Here is a 19,896-nt window from a genome sequence, read left to right on the forward strand (position 1 = left end):
TCATTTTCTCTTCCATCATTTGTTACAGATAGTATGTGTCAAACTTAACGGTCCCCTTCTCATAGTAAAAAGTATTATGGGGGCAGATCACTATGAGAATATAGTTGAGCTGTGGAATTTCTTAAAGCTAATACTTTTTTCTAACTTATGAGCAAAGGTAGATATTGTATCAGTTTATTTATTTTGAGCCCTGACTTAATGTTATTTATTAACATGCTAACAAGTTACTACATGATATCTTGCCTCAGGGAGGTTTTTGTTTTTTGTTTTTTGTTCTTAAGATTTTATTTATTTATTTTACAGAAATCACAAGTAGACAGAGAGGCAGGCAGAGAGAAGAAGGGAAGCAGGCTCCCCACTGAGCAGAGAGCCTAATGCGGGGCTGGATCCCAGGACCCTGAGCCACCCAGGCGCCCCTAGGGAGTTTCTTTATTGAAGGCAGAACTGCATGAATTTAGAGTTCAAACTTTGCTTCTTCCAAACTACGTTCCTCACCACATTAAAAAATAATCTTGCTCTCGTAAATTCGCATCTCCTACAGAAACTTCTTAAAGTGTCATTAGGCTGTGGTTCGTAACACCTACAGAGACAGCCGTCATTATTCAATTACACTTCAATAAACAAACACCGTTCAGAAAAGGAATGTATTCATCCAGTCCTGGAAAGTGGTGGGGATCCGGGGTGGGATGTTCAGAGATGGTGGGAGGAAAGGCAGGCATGCCTACGTTTGAGGGTCCTTGGAGGGACCTGGGGGCTTTGGTTTCAGTTCTGGAATGGGTTGAACTCCATGCTTAAAAATACAGTCGAGGGACACCTGGGAGGCTCAGTGGGTTAAAGCCTCTGCCTTCAGTTCAGGTCATGATCTCAGGGATCGAGCCCCGCATCGGGCTCTCTGCTTAGCGGGAAGCCTGCTTTCTCCTTCTCTGCCTGCCTCTCTGCCTACTTGTGATCTCTGTCAGATAAATAAATTTAAAAAAAAATACAGTGGAGAGTTAAATTTGGAATGTAGGCTCTGGTCAGTGCACATACTTGCCATTGAAACGACTGACTTGACTTAATTAAGTCAGCATGAAATTGCTCTCTGAGTTTGGCTAAAGCAGACAGAATCTCCTTTCCTAAAAGGAACAGTAAGGAGCGGGCGCTCGCGTTTCGGTGAATCTTGAGCCTCGCCTCCCGCCGTCCGCCGTCACGTGGCGACCCGCCCCGGCCGCGTTGATGGGTGGGGGCGACTCTGCCAGGCGCCGGGGCAGGAAGGGAGGCGGCCGCCGTGCCATTCTTAAAGGGGCCCGAGGGAAGGCGAAGAGCCGCTGACGGCCGGAAGGAAAATGGTGAGTTGCCGCCGGGAGGGCGGGGGCCGGAGGGCTGGGCCAGCCAGCCGGGCTCTCCCGTTTGCCAGAGCCGAGTTCGGCGGGCAGCGCCCGGGGTGAGTCGGCGGCCGCTTCCGCCCCGGCTGCTGGCGCGTGCCCACAGCCAGGGACTTGGCCTCCCTCCGCCGCCGCTGCCACCCCGCCTAAGGGCAGCATCTTCCAGCCGGGCCTGGGGTCGACCCGCCCAGCGGATCTCGGGAGTGGGGTGCGGCCAGTACAGCTAGGTTATCCTCGCCCGATCTTTCTGGATGGAGGCTCCCAGCTCCTGAACTGCAGGGTCGGAGGGGCCGGGGATCTGGCACCTCGAAGGGCTGCCCCAAACGGCAGTTTATGTGCCAGGACCCGGGCCAGGCTTGAGGGCAGACAGGCGCTGAGCTCCTTCCGCCTGGCGGCCTTTGCAGGAAGGGCTCGAAATTTCAGATTCCATTCTCATGGCCTCGCCTTAGCTTCTGTCTCCTCCTTCCCCGGCCTGCCTTTAAGGATTTTTACATATTGCTTTCCTCCAGTTAGGGCAACTGGAAATCTTTTGACCTACGGTTTTAGTTCTTAGCCTTGAAGTGACTGTCAAAAGCTTTAGTTTGTTCTGGGGGCTTTCGCTTCCGTTCTCGAATGGACTGAACCCCTAACTCAGAAATAAAGTGGAGAATTAAATAAATTGCCTAACAAGAATTTGCTGGATCTTTTCCTACCTGGTATTTAAATATGCTCCTTTCTCTGATTAGAAACCAAACATAATCCCCCACTGTCCTATGTCTGACCTCCCACTCATTTCTCAACCCATCTCCATCTAATAGATCTTGTCATGGTCACCAAATCCAAGGGACTGTCTTCAATTCTCATCTTTCCTGACTTTTCATCTGCATTCTAGGCAGTTGACTACTCTCTCCTTTTTGAAGCATTCTTTCCTGCACGCTTTCCCTTGGCTTCTCTTTTTTCTCCTGCTTTTCCTGTTGGACCGTTTGTGTCCCATGCAGACTGTTCTCCTTACCTGAATATCACATGTAGGAGTTCTAGGCTCCATTCTAATGCTTTGTTTTCTATTCTGTATTCTTTCCATCTTTCCTTACACTCATAGCTTCAGTTAACTCCTATCTGTAAGCAGATGACTTGTGAATTTTTATCACGCTTGCTTCTGAGATCCAGTCCAGATCTATATATCCTATTATTTAGTTATCCTCTAGGAAGCTTTTCTCCGCTTGGGTGCCTCAGAGCCACCTCAGTTTGTCCAAAGTAGAACTCGTGCTCTTGCCCTGCAGACCTGCTCTTTGCTCTTCCTCAGTGTTCTTAACTCAGTGAAAGCTATTGTTTGGTCTATTACACAAGTGGGAAGCTTCCCAGTCACCTTGATAACACTTTTTCCTAACTCACCCATCGAATACCCAATCTGTCACTAGGCGCCTTTAGTGTTAGCTAGAGAGCAGGCTTCAACTGGTTGTGTAACTTTGGGAAAGAAACAACCTTTCTAACCCTTAGTTTCTTGCAAAATGGGGAATCATAGAACAAACTCATCCTAAGGGATTGTTTTGAGTATGAGAGGAGATGCATGTAAAAGATATTGCACTGTGTTTCTCTCATGGCGTTTAATATATGTTAACTGTTATTAGCAGTTATTTCTCTGCTTCTGTTGATCTCCATCAACCTCAGCTACTTTTCATCTCTCCTTTGTACTAAGCTTGCCAAGTAACTAGTCTTGCTTTATTCATCTTGGCACTCTGCCTGTTTCCTGCATGCAGATCTGGTCACGTTTCCCATAACCACTCTGCTTAAAACACTTTAGTGGCTTCCCATTGCTCATAGGATAAAGACCAAAATATGACCCACTGGGCCCTATGTGGTCCAGCCCCTGCCCAACTTCCTGTTATACCATGTTCCAGCTCATTCTCTGTGCTTGAGTCATGCAGGCCTTTCATTAACTTAGATGTGCTGTGTTCCCTTTAATCAAAGAGTCTATGCATAGGCAGTTTTGGTCCTCCGCATACCTTTTTCAAGCAGATCTTTTGTGACCATGGTGTTCTTCCTCAGTCGTAAGTTGGTAGCAGCCTTTGTTTCTACTGCCTAGTTCTTATCACAGGTGCAAACAAGTATGTTTTCTTATGTGATCCTTTTGATGTAGGTCTGTTCTGTATAGACTATATTAGAAGCTCCCTGAGGGCAGGCCCATATTATTTGTTTATTTTATATGACCGATTGTATCCCCAGCCCTTAGCACAGTGCTTACACTCACTAAGTGTTCCTGACGTAGATAAACCAATAGGTGAACACTTGAGTTCAACTCTGCCCTTAACTGTGTGTTAATATTTTCTCATATAGAGTTGTTTGCAGAGTGTTACACTTATTCTTTTTTTTTTTTTAAAGATTTTTTATGTATTTATTTGACAGAGAGAAATCACAAATAGATGGAGAGGCAGGCAGAGAAAGAGAGGGAAGCAGGCTCCCTGCTGAGCAGAGAGCCCGATGCAGGACTCGATCCCAGGACCCTGAGACCATGACCTGAGCCGAAGGCAGCGGCTTAACCTACTGAGCCACCCAGGCGCCCCTACACTTATTTTTAAATGCTTCTACTAAGCAATTAGAATTGACTGAGCCTGGGTCCCTTTTCTTGTAGAAAGGAATCTTATTATGGTATTGGGAGGGGTGACTATGCCCCCCAAAAGAGCTATATAAATTAAATCACAGCACGTTTCTCACTTGCTTCCTGGTCCTTAGAAGGTCAAGATTGCACGAGCAGCTCTGAAGATGAGAGGTGGAAGATAAGACTTGTGATAAATTGGTCTTTGCCTGAAGAGTAATCTAAAACACTTATTCGTTTCACTGATGGGTTCTACCTTTGGTTGAAGAGAGAATGAAAAGTCTAGTTTTTTGACTCTGTATCTTTCTTGAAAGATAGAAAAAAATAGAGTAGGATTGAATACTACCTTCAGGAAGCTCCATATGACTTAGCACCTTTTTCTCTAAGGAGAACTAATAGGATGCATGTACTTGACTCCTGCAGGAGCCTTATTCATTGGATAATAATTATTGGTGGGATATCCTTTCTTACTGTAAATAGCATATCCTGGGATATATCATACCTTACATATTACCAGTGTTCTGAGTTTAAAGGACAATTTAAAATTGACAGCTATTTCCTGCTTTAACTTACGCTCTCATTTACCCAACATGAGGTTAAAAAAGCAAGCTTTTATTAAATTTGTGTTTTAACTTAAAATTGACAACATTAATCCTTTCAGGTTATAATGACACATCTGTGTTTAGCATTGGTCTCAGAACTCTTCTAATTCTCTTGAAAGAGTGGGGGTGGGGAGTTTGGGGTGGGGGTCTTATATATGAAAAGATTAAAGAATGTGGACCTTGTTTGGCACCTGACTCAATTAAACCAACTGCTGGGGGAAAAAAAAACATTGAAGGGAATTTGAATCCTGCTTGTTTGTTTGATACTGGAATTATTGTTAGTTTTTTAAGGTGAGATAATGTTTTTGTCCTATATTCTTAATGTCACATACTGTCATTTTAATGATACATACTAAAATATTTATAGTTGAGGGGCGCCTGGGTGGCTCAGTGGGTTAAAGCCTCTGCCTTCGGCTCAGGTCATGATCCCAGGGTCCTGGGATCGAGCCCCACATCGGGCTCTGTGCTCCGCGGGGAGCCTGCTTTCTCCTCTCTCTCTGCCTGCCTCTCTGCCTACTTGTAATCTCTGCCTGTCAAATAAATAAATTAAATCTTTAAAAAAAAAATATTTATAGTTGAAATAATTTTGGGCCTTTTGACAGTCCATCAGGCAGTGTGGAGAGTGATCATGCGATAAGATTGGCTGTGTGTTGATAATGTTTGAAGCTGAATTATAGGTGCATAGGGTTCCATGATACTATTCTCTTGTACGTGTTCAAAGTTTCACACATTGAAAAAAGGGAAAAAAAAATCCATGCTTGTGTTTACAATCAGTAATACATTTGCATTACTACGAGAAGAGTCCTCTGGTCATTTCCTTGTCACATTTCTGAAGATGAATCTCTTACATTTTTTCGTAATTTGTAAAAGCTGTTTTTAGTTGTTTTTGTTTTTTTTAAAGATTTTATTTATTTATTTGACAGACAGAGATCACAAGGAGGCAGAGAGGCAGGCAGAGAGAGAGAGGGAAGCAGGCTCCCTTCTCAGCAGAGAGCCTGATGCGGGGCTCAATTCCAGGACCCTGGGATCATGACCTGAGCCGACGAAGGCAGAGGCCCCAAACCACTGAGCCACCCAGGCGCCCCTGCTTTTAGTTTTTATATTTGTTCATCTGGCTTTTTTTTTCATAGTTCCTTTACTTATTGTTTTTTTTAAAGTAATCTCTACAACCAATGTGGGGCTTGAACTCATGACCCCAAGAACAAGAGTTGCATGCTTTACAGACTGAGCCAGCCAGGCATCTCACTTTCGTAACTCTCAATAATTCTTTTTTTAAATTCCCATAGTCATTTCATAAAGGTAGAAAATGTTGTTGGTCTTTACTCTTGTGGTTCATCTTTCATACTTTATTTGTATTTTTTCATAGTTGTGAGACACAAAAATGAACCAAGGTCTTATTAATTCAAAGTATAATAAAGAGTACTTTCCTGCCTAGTGCAAAAATGTCATACTTTGTAACAGCAGACAGTGATCCTTGAATTTCCCATATTCTCTTCCTCTATGATTCTGATGAAGTTGCACATTATTGTGTCTAGTTCTTTAAGCTATTTATTAGACAAAAAGAAAGTGAAAGCGTAGCCTAGATTAAGATGAACAAATGTGTATAATTCAGATACAAACATTGGTAGATTTAAAACCTTTTTAAGTATTCGTGTGTTTCATGTTAACCCACATAATTGTGACATTTGTAGATGTCAGTATATGTTTTTAAAGGTATTAAGTTTTATAACTTTAACACATACTTGTACTGAAGTTATGGTGTTTTATACATGATTTTTTTTTCTTTTCTAGAGTGAGTCTTTGGTGGTTTGTGATGTCGCTGAAGATTTAGTGGAAAAGCTGAGAAAGTTTCGTTTTCGCAAAGAAACGAACAATGCTGCCATTATAAGTAAGCTAAACGTGATTGCCTCAGTTACATGGTCTTCACTGATTTTTATCTTGTAGCTACACTGAATAAACTGAGCCATTAGGAAATAATTTGCCTCCTTCTGTTTTAATCTTCTCCCTTGCTTTTATTTATTTATTTGAAAAAAGATTTTATGTATTTACTTGTCAGAGAGAGAGAATGCAGGCGCACAGGGGTGTGCACAAGCAGGGGGAGTGGCAGGCTCCCTGCTGAGCAAGGGGTGGGGAATGGGGACTCCATCGCTGACCCTGGGATCAGGACCTGTGCCAAAGGGAGAATCTTAACGGATGGAGCCACTCAGGTGTCCCTTCGCCTTGCTTTTACATCACTTTAAAAAGTAAGTAATAGGGGCGCCTGGGGGCTCAGTGGGTTAGGGCCTCTGCTTTTGGCTCAGGTCATGATCCCGGGGTCCTGGGATCGGCCGCATCGGGCTCTCTGCTCGGCGGGGAGCCTGCTTCCCACTCTCTCCCTGCCTGCCTCTCTGCCTACTTGTGATCTCTGTCTGTCAAATAAATAATCAACAAAATCTTTAAAAAAATAAATAAATAAAAAGTAAGTAACAGCTGTTATTCCAGAACAGAGGTGGAGTGCCCTACCTCTCTCCTCAGCTACATGTACAGCTCTGGAGAAGATGATCTTAGCCACCCAGTCATTGTAGTGACCCATCTAGCTCCATCCTTTAACTTCTCAGGAGGCTAAAAATTGCCTGATCATTCAATCTGAGCCAGAAACCTTTGCCTGCACCTAAAATGTTAACGTGTTCAGCATTGTCTTCAGTGATTTGAGGCCTTATTTCAATTCTTGATTTGAGCCGCTAGTTTCATAGAGATTACTTTTTAAGTATCACTGACTTCTGACAGTGGGAAGAATGATTTGCATATTGCCTCTCCCACTGTGAGCTTATCTTATGTTATGCAGATTTCTTGTATATTCTTAAGTAGTATTTAATATGTGGGGTAGGGATTTAGAAAGGTGAAAGAAGGGCAAGGGGTAACAGTATAGATCTCTATAGACTATACTTAACAGAGAGGCATCTGGCAGATGTGAGTTAATGAGGTAGTGACAACTTGTAATGAGTTTTGGGCGCCTGGGTGGCTCCGTGGGTTAAGCCTCTGCCTCAGCTTGGGTCATGATCTCGGGGTCCTTGGATAGGCTCAGGTCTGGCTCTCTGCTCGGCAGGGAGCCTGCTTCCCCCTCTCTCTCTGCCTGCCTCTTTGCCTACTTGTGGTCTCTCTCTCTGTGTCAAATAAATAAATTAAAAAAAAAAAAACTACAATGTAGGCAAACATTTCTTAAAAGTGAAAATTCGTGTCCATGCTTTTGTGCTGTGAAAGGTAAAGCTATTTGAGACCTTAATATCTTACGGAATTTACTATGAAATTAGTGTAAAACCAAAAATGGCGAACTTTTTAGAGTTATAGAAAGAATAAAGGCATAGATTATCTAAACATATTTCACCTTGGCTTTGGGTTATGTTACGTATATTTGGATATGGATCTCACTGCTATTTGGTAATGCACTATCTCATAATAATCCCATTGCTCTATGAAGTCTTGACTCTGGAGAAGCTGGGAATTGGTTCTATCTTAACTCCTGGTCTGCTTGTCCCTTGCAGTTCTAACCATGTTACATAGATCAGTCTCATTTACAGTCACCCTTTTGCACCTTATTATATAGGGAGTTGTATTTGAGTTAGAAAATTCTTCAGATACTCAGAAAATGTAAGGAGTTGACATAAAATTCTAAATACGCAAATTAGGTGATGGAAATTGTGGGTAAAAGCCTTTAAATGCTGACTGCTTGAAAAGCACAGCTAGCTAATAGACCGTAAACAAAACTGCAAATGAGGTTTATGTTTGTGTTTCTTAATGTTTTAATTTTAGATGTCTGAAAAAGGGCTGAGACTCTGGGTTGGGGAGATGAAGGTCCATTAGAATCACAGTTTACTTACACGGTATTTTTATTTTAGTGAAGATTGATAAGGATAAGCGCCTGGTGGTACTGGATGAAGAGCTTGAGGTTTGTTTGATCAGCTAAGTACATTTTTATAGTTAAGCAATTTTTATTGCCTAAGAGTTGATATATTAGTTATGTGTACTTTTACAATGAGTCTAAGTAAATGCTCATTATGTATGAAAAGCCTGTGCTAATTATTAGGTAGCATGTTGTCTTGCTAATTGTATCACCTTCTTTAAAACATTACTGAAATCCAGTGTAATAAGTGATAGAAGATAAGGCTACATGTCTGTTGTAACTTCTCAATTGGTTGGCCAGTAATTAAAAACCAAAATGCTATAACCTAAGCACTTAGTTTGTCAAATTAAGTAACTAATTTAGACTGAAAAGAAATTCACTTTTTCCCCTAAATCAGACATTGATTTTTTTTGATGGTTGGCTTATTATCTTATTCCATTATTTCCTGATAGCTGGAACATGAGCACAACTATTCTGTTAATAAATGGAACTAAACTGAGTGGGCTCTCAATGGATTGAGGGTTGAGTAATCTCAGGTTATATACAATTTGGTAACATAAGATTTTATGTTGTGGTATATGGTTATGAATTTATATCTGTTAGTAGAATGGGTGATTGGAATATTTCTTAAGGATTTAGGGGTCAGAAAATGCTTACAAGTTGTTTTTCTTTATGGTGCCAGGGCATTTCACCAGATGAACTTAAAGATGAACTACCTGAACGACAACCTCGATATCCTTTTCTTAGTGCTTTAAAAAGATTTGTTTTCTTTAGTGGTTAGAATTTTATTTATGAAGTTGGTTTGTTCAATTTTTAAAAGTCCTGTATTTTACAAAATTTTCTCCTACACCATGATCACAATCAAAAGGTGCAAGCATATTGGACTAAGAAAAATGGGAAATTGACATCCTAGTGGGATGAATTATTTCCTTTTTAAAAAATTCCCTTTATTATTATGTGTTTACAGTAAAAATTTAGAAAAAAATCCATACTTTTAATAAATTTATTTTTAACAGATTATATGTTTTTGTACCTTATCTTTGGGGCTCATGTATGCTTTTGTGGAAAGATAATGATAATAAAGGTATGGCTCAAATGGAGAGGACAGAAATTTACTACTCATTAGCTCTCCAGGTGTGTATTTTCTTTCAAAACTTTGTTGGTAAGTACTTGTGTCAAATAGAGCAGTAATTTTAGTTTCTTTAACTTGAGAAAAACCTTCATTGTGTATAGTTATAAATACCAACATGACGATGGAAGAGTTTCATATCCTCTGTGCTTTATTTTCTCCAGTCCTGTTGGTGAGTGAATTTCTTTGAATAGTGCATGTTTGGTTCTGATCTAATTAAACCATTTTTGTAGGAGACAAATTGTGTGCTTATTTTTAAAGATGTGAAGTGTTGAAAAACCTAAATAGAGTTATGTGTGCATGTGCACGTGAATTCATCGCTAGAAAGAAGTGGCTATAAAGCATCATCTATTAGAACTTGCTTGTTTTCTAGGATAAATTTCTAGAAGTGTAATTGTTTCGGTCAAATCATACATACATTTTAAGGGATGTAAAATGTAGCGACATTTTAAAACAACAGACATTTTCTTTTTAGGTTTCGTGAAGTACATGAACTTCATGTATAATTATATACATATTTGCACTTATCTTTAAAATGGTACTCAATGATGATATGCCTGTAACCTTACAAATAGTCCCAGAATAGCTAACGTTGGATATTGAAGTCACTTCCTGTTATTTAAGGTATACCCAATTATACCCAGAACTCCCAGTACTACTACCATTTAAGCCCACATTAAACTCTCCAAACTCTTCTCTAAACTTTACTACTTGTATCATTTACTTAGCACTTAAAATAGCTACAGTACTTTTTTAACTTAATATGTAAGCAGCCTGTAAATTTTTTCCAGAGCAGATCTCCCCACACTGATCCATCACCATTTCCAAACCCATATATGTTAGGCATCCATAACACTGATCTTGATATTTAATGTCAAAGTTAAGATTGTGCTGAAAAGTTCTTAAGTATTTACAGAGGTCTAAAAGATCGGCAGAGATCTAGTCACATTTATTTTTATCAACCCCAGGGACCTGTTTGTCATTTAGCTATGGCTCTGTGCAGGCAATATGCAGTGTTAAGACTCTTGAAATACAACCATATACAGTTAGATTGAAGCTTTCTCTAAACCTGAGTGCTAAAGAAAATCCTGAATGTGTCATTGTAGAAGTACAAAATGAAAACCTATCACTTTTTCAAACTCTAAGTCTCATTTCTATACTAATCTCTTTTCCAGGGTGTAAGCCTGAACAACAGATGATGTATGCTGGGAGTAAGAATAAGCTAGTCCAAACAGCTGAACTAACCAAGGTGGTATTTGTGTTTGACGGGCTTGTTGAGATAATATTTTCCCTCATTATTAGAGTATTAGCTAAAGTAAGCTGAAGAGTTAGGTATTTTTTATTCAGGTGAATGTTATTTAGAGCAGTAAACTTAAAAGAGTTTTACTGTTTGGAAATAGAATGATAGAAGTCTTTAATCAAAGTATGTTTTTTGAACGGAAATGATAAGTTGATTAGCAGAAATCATGTTTAAAATATAGGCAGCTTGAGAAAAGCCACTGCCATTATTCAATCTATTTTGAGTTTTTCATTTTCCATAATGTAGTTCTAGTAGATAAAAGTAAGCATTGAAGCTTCTCAGAGCTCTTTACCATGGGCTCAATGAACCACATTCTATGCAGGAATTCCATATTATGTAGTTAATTGTATATTGTTCCCAAGTCTGAAATTGTTAAGAATACTTACTAGCTTTATTGAGCTAGACCATTCTGTTTTTTATGAGACAATTTCCTTAAAATTTAGCATGCCCCAATTGTTTTATGGCATTATTGAAGTTTAACGGTAAAAGGGGTATATATTCTCAAACTTTATTTAATATCCATGTATTAGTTTATTTGAAAAAAGTATATACTTTTAAGGTTTTGAGATGGGATATTATATCACTAAAATAATATTAAATAACCTTTCCTTTCAGGTTTTAAGTACAGCATCAGTGTTTTCCCCTTTAATGTTTAACCATGAGCCCATGAGATGTCTTTAAGTGCCCTCTGCCTTTTCCCTTTAGCTCATGTAATTGTCATTGACACCAACAGCTTATAGACACTACCTTTTCTCATTTGTAGCATAGGAACACCCTGGAATTGCTCTAAGAGGGTTGGGTGATAAGGAAGGAGCTCTATTAACAGCCTCATTTCCATTCTAATCCCACGGCACACCATCAAGTGCTGGTATTAAGACATTACAATTTATAAGTTACTATTATAAATAATCACATCGAATCCTCACCACAGTCCTGAGGTTGATGATGTTATGCCTGTTCTGGAGATGGGAGAACTGAGGTTCAGAAGATGAAAGACTTGCCCAGGGTTGCATAATAGTAAATGACACTGCTGGGTTTCAAACCCATCCTTTCTGCTCTATTACATTGTTTCTGTAGAGCTGTTATACTTCCTGGGCCTGTTTGTGTACAGATTGTTGGAGAGATTGGTGGCTGTGGACCTGTAGTCCATCCTTTTCAGAACAATCTACAGCTTGTCTTTCCTCTAACTATGGAAGACTAGCGTATGTTCTTCCATTTCCTAACTAACTAGATTTGATTTTAGTTTTGTGTACTTGGGGTATCTCTTCTAATGGGTAAGATGTACAGAACTCTTAGAGTTAGTAGATTTGATCCATAGATTCTTTTAGAATATTCATAGCTTTTAAGAGAGTTCTGGTTTTATGCCATCTTACTGCTAAACTTTGGTAAGTCAGTACTTAGCATTTTAAAAAAGTAAAGGTATATCTAATTTACAAAGATAAGTCCTGACCAACATGAATGAAAGGAAGGAGAATTGGGTATTTAATACTCCTATATACAATGTGTTTGATTTTTTTTTTTTCTCAAAGTATGACCTAACGTTTTTTCTTAAGGTATTTGAAATAAGAAATACCGAAGACCTAACTGAAGAATGGTTACGTGAGAAACTTGGATTTTTCCACTAATGTGAACTTCTGTGTTTCTAAAGTATTTATGTATTAACCTGACCATACTGGAACCAGACATAAATACTTATGCCTAAAAATGCACTGTTACTTACAGTTTGTTTCCTGCAGTAAAGAAAAATTATTCATTTGTTCAAAGTTTGAACAAAGGGGAAATCATCTTCATAGTAATGAAATTTGTAAAGTGTTTCCTTATATTTGTAATTGTTAGGTGGACTACTTCTCTCCAGGGACTTTTTGCACTCTTGTGACTAATTTCTATAACCTATGGTTCAGAATTTGTTACTATTTACAGACACCATTGGAAAGTGGGTATTAGATTGATAGACAACAGTTGCCTCCTTTTGACAAATACTGGATATTAGCAGTTTATATATGGAAATAGCATATTATCACTTGTCAAATCTTTAAAATTAATTTGGGGTAAGAGACTTGAATGACCCAATACAGAGCCATGAAAAATAATTTACTGTAATGTAAGCTGCATTGCAGGTACACTTGTCATCAATTCCATACCTTCTGTGGTTTCCTGTATCTTTTAAATCAAGTACAGAAACTTTGTTCACCAATCATTCATTCTTAAGGTCTGGTGTTAGATTTTATAGTAGTTATGACTATTATGTTTTCTTCTTACAGAAAATAGCATCGTAGTCTTGGAAATTGATAGATTGGAACTAATCAAGAACTTCATTCCTTGTTGTGCCATAGCTAGTTTTGCATCTGGGTTAATAACACCTTATTTATAAAGCACCTCTTAATGTTGTCCTGTGAACACAAGTTATTTTAAATGTGTTAATACTGTGCCTTTGATTTGTTAGCTTTAAAGTTAGTTTAAGACTTTTACACTGCCAGTATTCCAGATTTGGTGAAATTAATACTTTTGTAAGGGGTCCAAGTAAAACAATTTTCTAATGTGTGTATCTGAAATTTGTAATAAAATCAACTTCATATTTTTAAAAATTCCAACTATCTGCTTGCATTGGTGAATATATGGCAGTTGAAAGTTATAATTTGGGATATATTTATGATTACCCTTGTGCCATGGGAAAAATTAACTTATCTTAAAATCTTGGCCAGAGTTAATAACATTAACACATCAATAGAAATTGCATCTTCTATCCTAAATGTCAGAAGATATTCTGAACTGGACATCCATCTTGTTGGCATCCTTGGCATAAAGCAAGGATTCTAATATATAGTGTACTTTAAGAACAACATACAAGTAACTGTTCAACATTAATTTGACAAAAGGTCTTAGGACTCTAAAGACTAACCAAATTTGGTGAGCGAATTCTTATATTAAGAATATCTTAGTCATTTCAAAACTATAAAGGCATTATTTTATGTCGGTGTATTTTTCATTTATATATTCTCTGCTTTTTTTTTTTTTTTAAGGTTTCTGTGCCAACACTAATAAAGAGGTAAAGATAGTTGGAATTTTCACAATATTGACTCTTTTGTGGCCAACACTGTTTGGCTTCACTAACCTTAAAAACGGGAAGCAATAGGAAGTTAGTTGGAGAAGAGGAAGTGCTAGAGTGGGCATTTGTTTTGGTTAATGAATGGGAAGGATTATTTATTCCAATTTTCAGGGGGAGAGAGAGAGAGAGAGAAAGAGACACCTTCACCCAGGAAGTTTACAAATTATGAATTCTTTAAACAGCTATTTTGATATTGGAGAATAATGCTTATAATTCTGTGGAAATGCAGATATAACCCAGGTGAATGAGAGTGTTTTTAATGTTTTTAAATGAAGGAAATGAGATTTCATTTCACCATATTTGCAGCAATAAGAGAAACTAGTGCTGCAAGAATGTATTTTTTAATGAGGTTCTTTATTTTGTCTTGCATGTTTTAGTTGTTTTGGTTAGTTTTCAAATTTGAAAGTCCTCCATATTGTCAGAGGCTACTGACTTCCATAAACAGAACTTAGTTCCCCTGTTCTCTAACAGGGACAAAGAGCTGTGATAAATCATGCTTTTTTGAGCTTGTTTGACTCCTGATCAATAACATGTATTTTGCAAGACAATAACATGTTTTGGCTCCCTCTGTCCTATAGGGAGATTAGGGAGATTTACACATCCAATGCTCTAGAATGTTCTCGGACTTTTATGTAAACTTCCCTGCCATGTAATCAAATTTTGCATTCTTCTTTTCAAGTATATGTTCAATTTGCTCTTTTTCTGCCTTCTCTCATATAGTAACTCCAGATTGGATAATTCCAATTTTTACATTCCATAGCTTTCTGGTGCAACCATTCCCATTCATGTCGTAATCTTTCCCTTTTGGCATCAGCTTTTTTCCTGGGAACCTCCTTCATGGTCTTCTGAGTCAGCATTAGTTTTGAAATTGTTGGCCTTGCATAAGTTCTGCATAGCATATAAGAGAGTCAACTAGTAATCCTAGCATGTTTTTAGTACAGTGTTGGTGACAACATAAATGACATATGAAGAAAACTGTTCTCAGGTTACTATGCTGAAATTCCAAAATGTCAGAGTTTTGAATAGTCTTCGCTTTGTTCTGGTATTGAAGCAATCATGTTAGGAGAAAGGTTGTTAGACCGTTTTTTTGTTTAATTGACTTCTAAAACAAATGTTCAAATTGTCTATTTCTAAAAAGTTTATCAAATGCATAGTGCAGTTAAACATACTCTTGTTTAAGAGGGTGTTACTAAATTTTTTATTACCGTTACAACCCTTTGTGGCAAAATGTCTGTCAGCACTTTTCTCTCCCCTTTTATCTCCTATTTTCAGGAGTCAAATGTAGCCATAAACTGTATCCTGGTCTGACACTTTAACTAAAAATTTCCAGTTAGAGGAATTTATTGCCAAATTAAATTTGGCTGTCTTTGTTCCCCACCTATATAGATAGTAAAGAAGGTATACTTAAAAAAAACGTTTGGACTACTTTAAAACCTGAGCAATGTCATTAATCCATAATGTGGACTAGTGATGAATAGATATTTTCATAAGAGTTTAAATGCTGATATTTGGTGGAAGTAGAAAGTAACTTGTATTCTGTCAATTCAAATATTCTTAGTACAGTTGCTTTCCCTGTTTGTTCAATGGACTGATAATACTGGAATCTATAGAACCTGAGCCTTTACAACTTGTGTGAAAAAGTGTCTCAAACATTTCTGGACAAATCTTATTTTGTATTTCTGGAAGAATGTAAATCTTCTTAGGTGACTTAACACCAGTGGTCCCAAGTTGAATATTCTTGAGAAAATTTGTTTCTTGTTATGCCGTTTGACATTTCAAATCAGTGACCACGTTCCTATAATATTCAGAACAACTATGTTAAGGTTGTGATAGAAACTGTGTTTTCTTGCTTTTTGGAATATAGTTCATACACATATATTACTTGAATATTGTTTGAGATCACTAACTTGCCAGGGCAGTTCCCACTGATCCGGATGGTCCAATATAATCTCATTTAGGAGGCTTGAAACATTAATGGTTTAGTCTTGTGAATTTTAACAGTTCCCTGTCATCATTTAACAAACTCAACAACTGGCACAACTTCTTAAGCTGTGATTTCAGTCTCTGCTAGTTCATTATTGCATGTTTATTTTGGACCGTCTTCTGTTAAGCATGGTGCTTGTACTGGTTTAAATAAAATGTTAACATGAAAGGACTTCTGGCTTCTCATTTTTTTTCTCACCTCCTCTCCCTTTTGGAGTTACCATTACCTGCCTGGCTCAGTTGTGGCTTTGCGTGAGCCACACAGATTCAGCAGTTCACTTTCTCTGGAAAAAACTGAGAGGCAAAATAAATAGGAACCACTAGGCAAAGATCGGAATGGGTGAGGGAGAATTTAACAAGGCTATAAAGATTTCTAAAACTTGTTCTGAGGCTAAAATGATTTGTTTGTAGTGGCAGAGGGCATTATCTCAAATGATGAACCCTCTGCTGTCAAAGGGAAAACCATAAGTTAAAGGGGCTGTGCACTTCTAAGAAATCAAATTGAAGCATCTTTTATTGAATATAGTATGTCACTATTTACTAGACATCCATTGAAGGTCCATCTTGCCTTTGTTTTAAACTATTCTGCATGGTTTGTGTTTCATAGCTATCGAGTGAATACAAGACAGCACTAACCTAATTTGTAGAGTCTCCCATACACTTCCTGTGATTGAATACATGCTAAAAGTCATGATTTGTTCACGTTTGTGAAAGGAGTAGTTTATTGTCTTCCTGTCTTCAGGAATCTCACAAGGAGCTTGGAAACAGAGCCCAGAGCTTGGAAACAGGTATTATTTCTCAAATTTGTCCATTTACCTATTCAAAACATAAATTTTTTCACCTTGGTTTTGTTTGATTGGTTGGTTGGTTTTGTTTGTTTTTGCTTTTGTTTTTTGGTCTTTTCACTTTTCAGCAGCAAAAAGCATTTCTTTTTTTTTTTTTAAAGATTTTATTTATTTATTTGACAGAGAGAGATTACAAGTAGGCAGAGAGGCAGGTAGAGAGAGAAGGAGGAGGAAGTAGGCTCCCCGCTGAGCAGAGAGCCCGATGCGGGACTCGATCCCAAGACCCCGAGATCATGACCTGAGCCGAAGGCAGCGGCTTAACCCACTGAGCCACCCAGGTGCCCCAGCAAAAAGCATTTCTAATCACTTAATGTCCCAGGGTGGGCCCACTGTCATTTGCATGAGGACACACCCTGAGTGGATGTTGAATCCTTTACAGTATATTTTTCGCTAGGTTGAGGAGCCAATAAATTAAAGATCTTACTGCTGAGCATCTCTTGTTCTTGAGATCTGTCCCCAGGTGACTTGAAAGTGCCCTGCCTCAGTAACCCCTCTTCTCCAATTACAGGAAAGAAAAAGAATGCCTAGGTTGCACTCAAAAGCCATGCTGTAGTCCCCAGAGAAAATACGTGTGTGTGTGTTTGCGTGTGTGCGCGTGTGTGAGAGAGCGTGCGTGAGACACTCCTTGTCACCACCACCTACATGATTAAGCAGATTCTCATCCTAGAATGTAAGACCCTTAGCAGTTTGGCCCACTTCTCACCTGTGGTGGACAGCCAAGCCCAAATGTTCTGCAGCCCTTCGTGAGGTAGGGCTGCAGAACATTTGCGACCCCTCCTTGCCAAAGCCCTTTAGATCGTCATGACTTGTCCCAGATGGCTGTATTTGCTGTCTGTAGCTCCTCTCCATCCTAAGATGCACAGGGTCTCTCACTTCCAGCACCCCCTGGTTGAACTCAAGAGCCTCGCCTCTGAGATGTTTGCCTGACTAGGACCAAACAATGAGCTGGGCCAAATTCTCCCAGTGTCGCTACCAAGAGGTACTTTTCAAATCCTGACTTTGGAAAGAGGTGCCCGTTCTCTCCAAGGGCAACTGAGCTGGGAAGAATGCCATTAGATGGAGAAGAGGGAGAGAAGATGTTGGCTGGGGCAGCCTAGAAGGAAGCAGGCTCACAGAGTAGCTGAAGCACGCTAAAGGCAGAGCCCCACGCTGAAGAGCCACACTCCCGACTTTTAGCTTCCTAGGGCCTCCTCTGACCCAGGGCCGCTCCTCAGAGTCCCTCTTTCTGAAGCCTGGTTGGTTGCTTAGCTCTCTCTGGGTTCCTCTGCGTGTCCACCCCTACCAGGAATGAAATTAATGTGGACATGTCTGTTCACTTGCATGCCAGAGAAGCTAATTCTAATACGACTTCTGTTTTCACCTGCCACCATGCCCCAGCCTAACTAAACACCCTCCTTTCGTGCAAGCATGCTCTGTGTCTCCTGTTCAGTTCCCCTCCTCAGGGTTCAGACTGGCCCTCAAGAAGCATGTCTCTTTGCCTTGCTGCCATCAGGGAGGGTACAGTTTGCTTCTTCCGCCATCAGGGGCAGCTCTCAGATCTATCTGTACACGCTTCTCTGACCCTCTTCTGGCCTCTTCTCCTAGCCCACTACACCTGAGCCATTTTTGTTCTTTTTTTTTTTTTTTAAAGATTTTATTTATTTATTTGACAGAGATCACAAGTAGGCAGAGAGGTAGGCAGAGAGAGGGGGGAAGCAGGCTCCCTGCTGAGCGGAGAGCCCCATGTGGGGCTCGATCCCAGGACCCTGGGATCACGACCTGAGCCGAAAGCAGAGGCTTTTAACCCATTGAGCCACCCAGGCACCCCGCCATTTTTGTTCTTTAAACACGCCGAGCTTAGGCGTTCTCACTAGCTGTAGCTTCTTCCCAGGAAGATTTCCCACTTTTCCTTTTCTGCACCCACTTCCCCAGTAGTCATTTTGTTGAGTCCTTTGTTCTGAACTGAGCTTCACTGAGCCTCTCACGGAGGCTCTCCCTGATCCTTCATCCCAAGGTAGCAACACCTTCACCATCACGTCCCAGCTGTTCTAATTCTCTGTCCTGCACTGACCACCATCTGATCGTTGTCTAATTTTCATAACTGGTCTGAAGAAGGACTCTCAAAGGTCACCACATAACAATTTTGGGGGTGTTTTTCAAGAAATGATACCTCCATTCCCCATCAGACATCTCCTTTTTCCCTCAGGCTAAAAGGCATCCTTGGTGATCTAGTTCCATAATATTTCAGTTACAAGTGCCTTTTTTGTTACTAAGATTTGGTTCTGTTCCTTTTAAAAATTTAGTCTCCTAATAGATTCAAACCTCTTCTCTCCTTCAGCACACATTAAATTTGTTCTGGGAGGGGCAGAAGGGAGCACCTGTCCTCAAGTTCTGCTCTCTTGTTCTGCCACTGGCGCTTCCCCCATGGTGCTGGGGACATGAGGGCAGAGAGAGAAAAGACGTTAGCTTATGTGCCTGCCCAGGGCCATAGACTCTAACCTGCCGGGTCCATTTCCTTTATTGCGCGTGCACATGTTGCTGGTAAGTAGGTTGCTGTTCTTTTGGATGTTGTTGCTTCTCTATTGAATGCTAGGCCTTGAGTTCCCAGAGTAGGGCAAGCCTTCCAATGCTGACTCTTTCCTAGAAGTCATCTTCTGCGTCTTTGTATGGCATTGTAGGGTCTCTTCATGATTCCCCTTTCTATAACTTTTGTTTGACTTGAATTAAACGATGATATTTTGTCTCCGTTTTCCTAGTTTTCAATGTAATTATTGTTTTTTTTCCCCAGATACTCCCAACGGATTGCTCAAATGCCTAGCAATTCTACCAAATGCTTCAACAAATAAGAAAATCTGTCCATTCCAAAGATTTAAAATAAGAAAGGAGAATCGAAATTATATAGGTTTAAGAAATATGTAGTTAAATAATAGTTTCCAGGGAAAAGTAAAAAAGAAAATTTATTAGGTTTTCTTTCTTTCTTCCCCCTCCCCCCTCCTTCCTGGAGACATCCTTCCCCATCTGTCTTCCCTCTAAAACTGTGCTGGAGGCTCTACAGGCATGAATGTGTCATCTGGAAGCTTCCCTCCCTTGCTTCTTAGTTGGAGCCTCTTGGTTCGATCTCCCTATTTTATTAACC

At 39.6% G+C, this 19,896-nt stretch overlaps 1 protein-coding gene across 2 annotated transcripts; it reads left to right on the forward strand.

The window, feature by feature from the left end:
- The first annotated feature begins 1,211 nt into the window (after positions 1-1,211).
- Positions 1,212-16,108, forward strand: GMFB (glia maturation factor beta). Of its 2 annotated transcripts, none has more exons than XM_044229732.1 (7): positions 1,212-1,328; positions 6,330-6,426; positions 8,414-8,463; positions 9,101-9,150; positions 9,634-9,719; positions 10,723-10,796; positions 12,401-16,108. In XM_044229732.1, the coding sequence occupies exons 1-7, from the start codon at positions 1,326-1,328 to the stop codon at positions 12,470-12,472; spliced, it is 432 nt and encodes a 143-aa protein (XP_044085667.1). In that variant the 5' UTR covers positions 1,212-1,325; the 3' UTR covers positions 12,473-16,108. The 2 variants fall into 2 exon arrangements, with proteins under 2 accessions (XP_044085667.1, XP_044085668.1); XM_044229733.1 differs by having other exon boundaries at positions 9,637-9,719.
- Positions 16,109-19,896: the final 3,788 nt, after the last annotated feature.

The sequence above is a fragment of the Neovison vison genome, chromosome 13 (assembly GCF_020171115.1).
Source record: "Neovison vison isolate M4711 chromosome 13, ASM_NN_V1, whole genome shotgun sequence".
NCBI classification, from domain to species: domain Eukaryota; kingdom Metazoa; phylum Chordata; class Mammalia; order Carnivora; family Mustelidae; genus Neogale; species Neogale vison.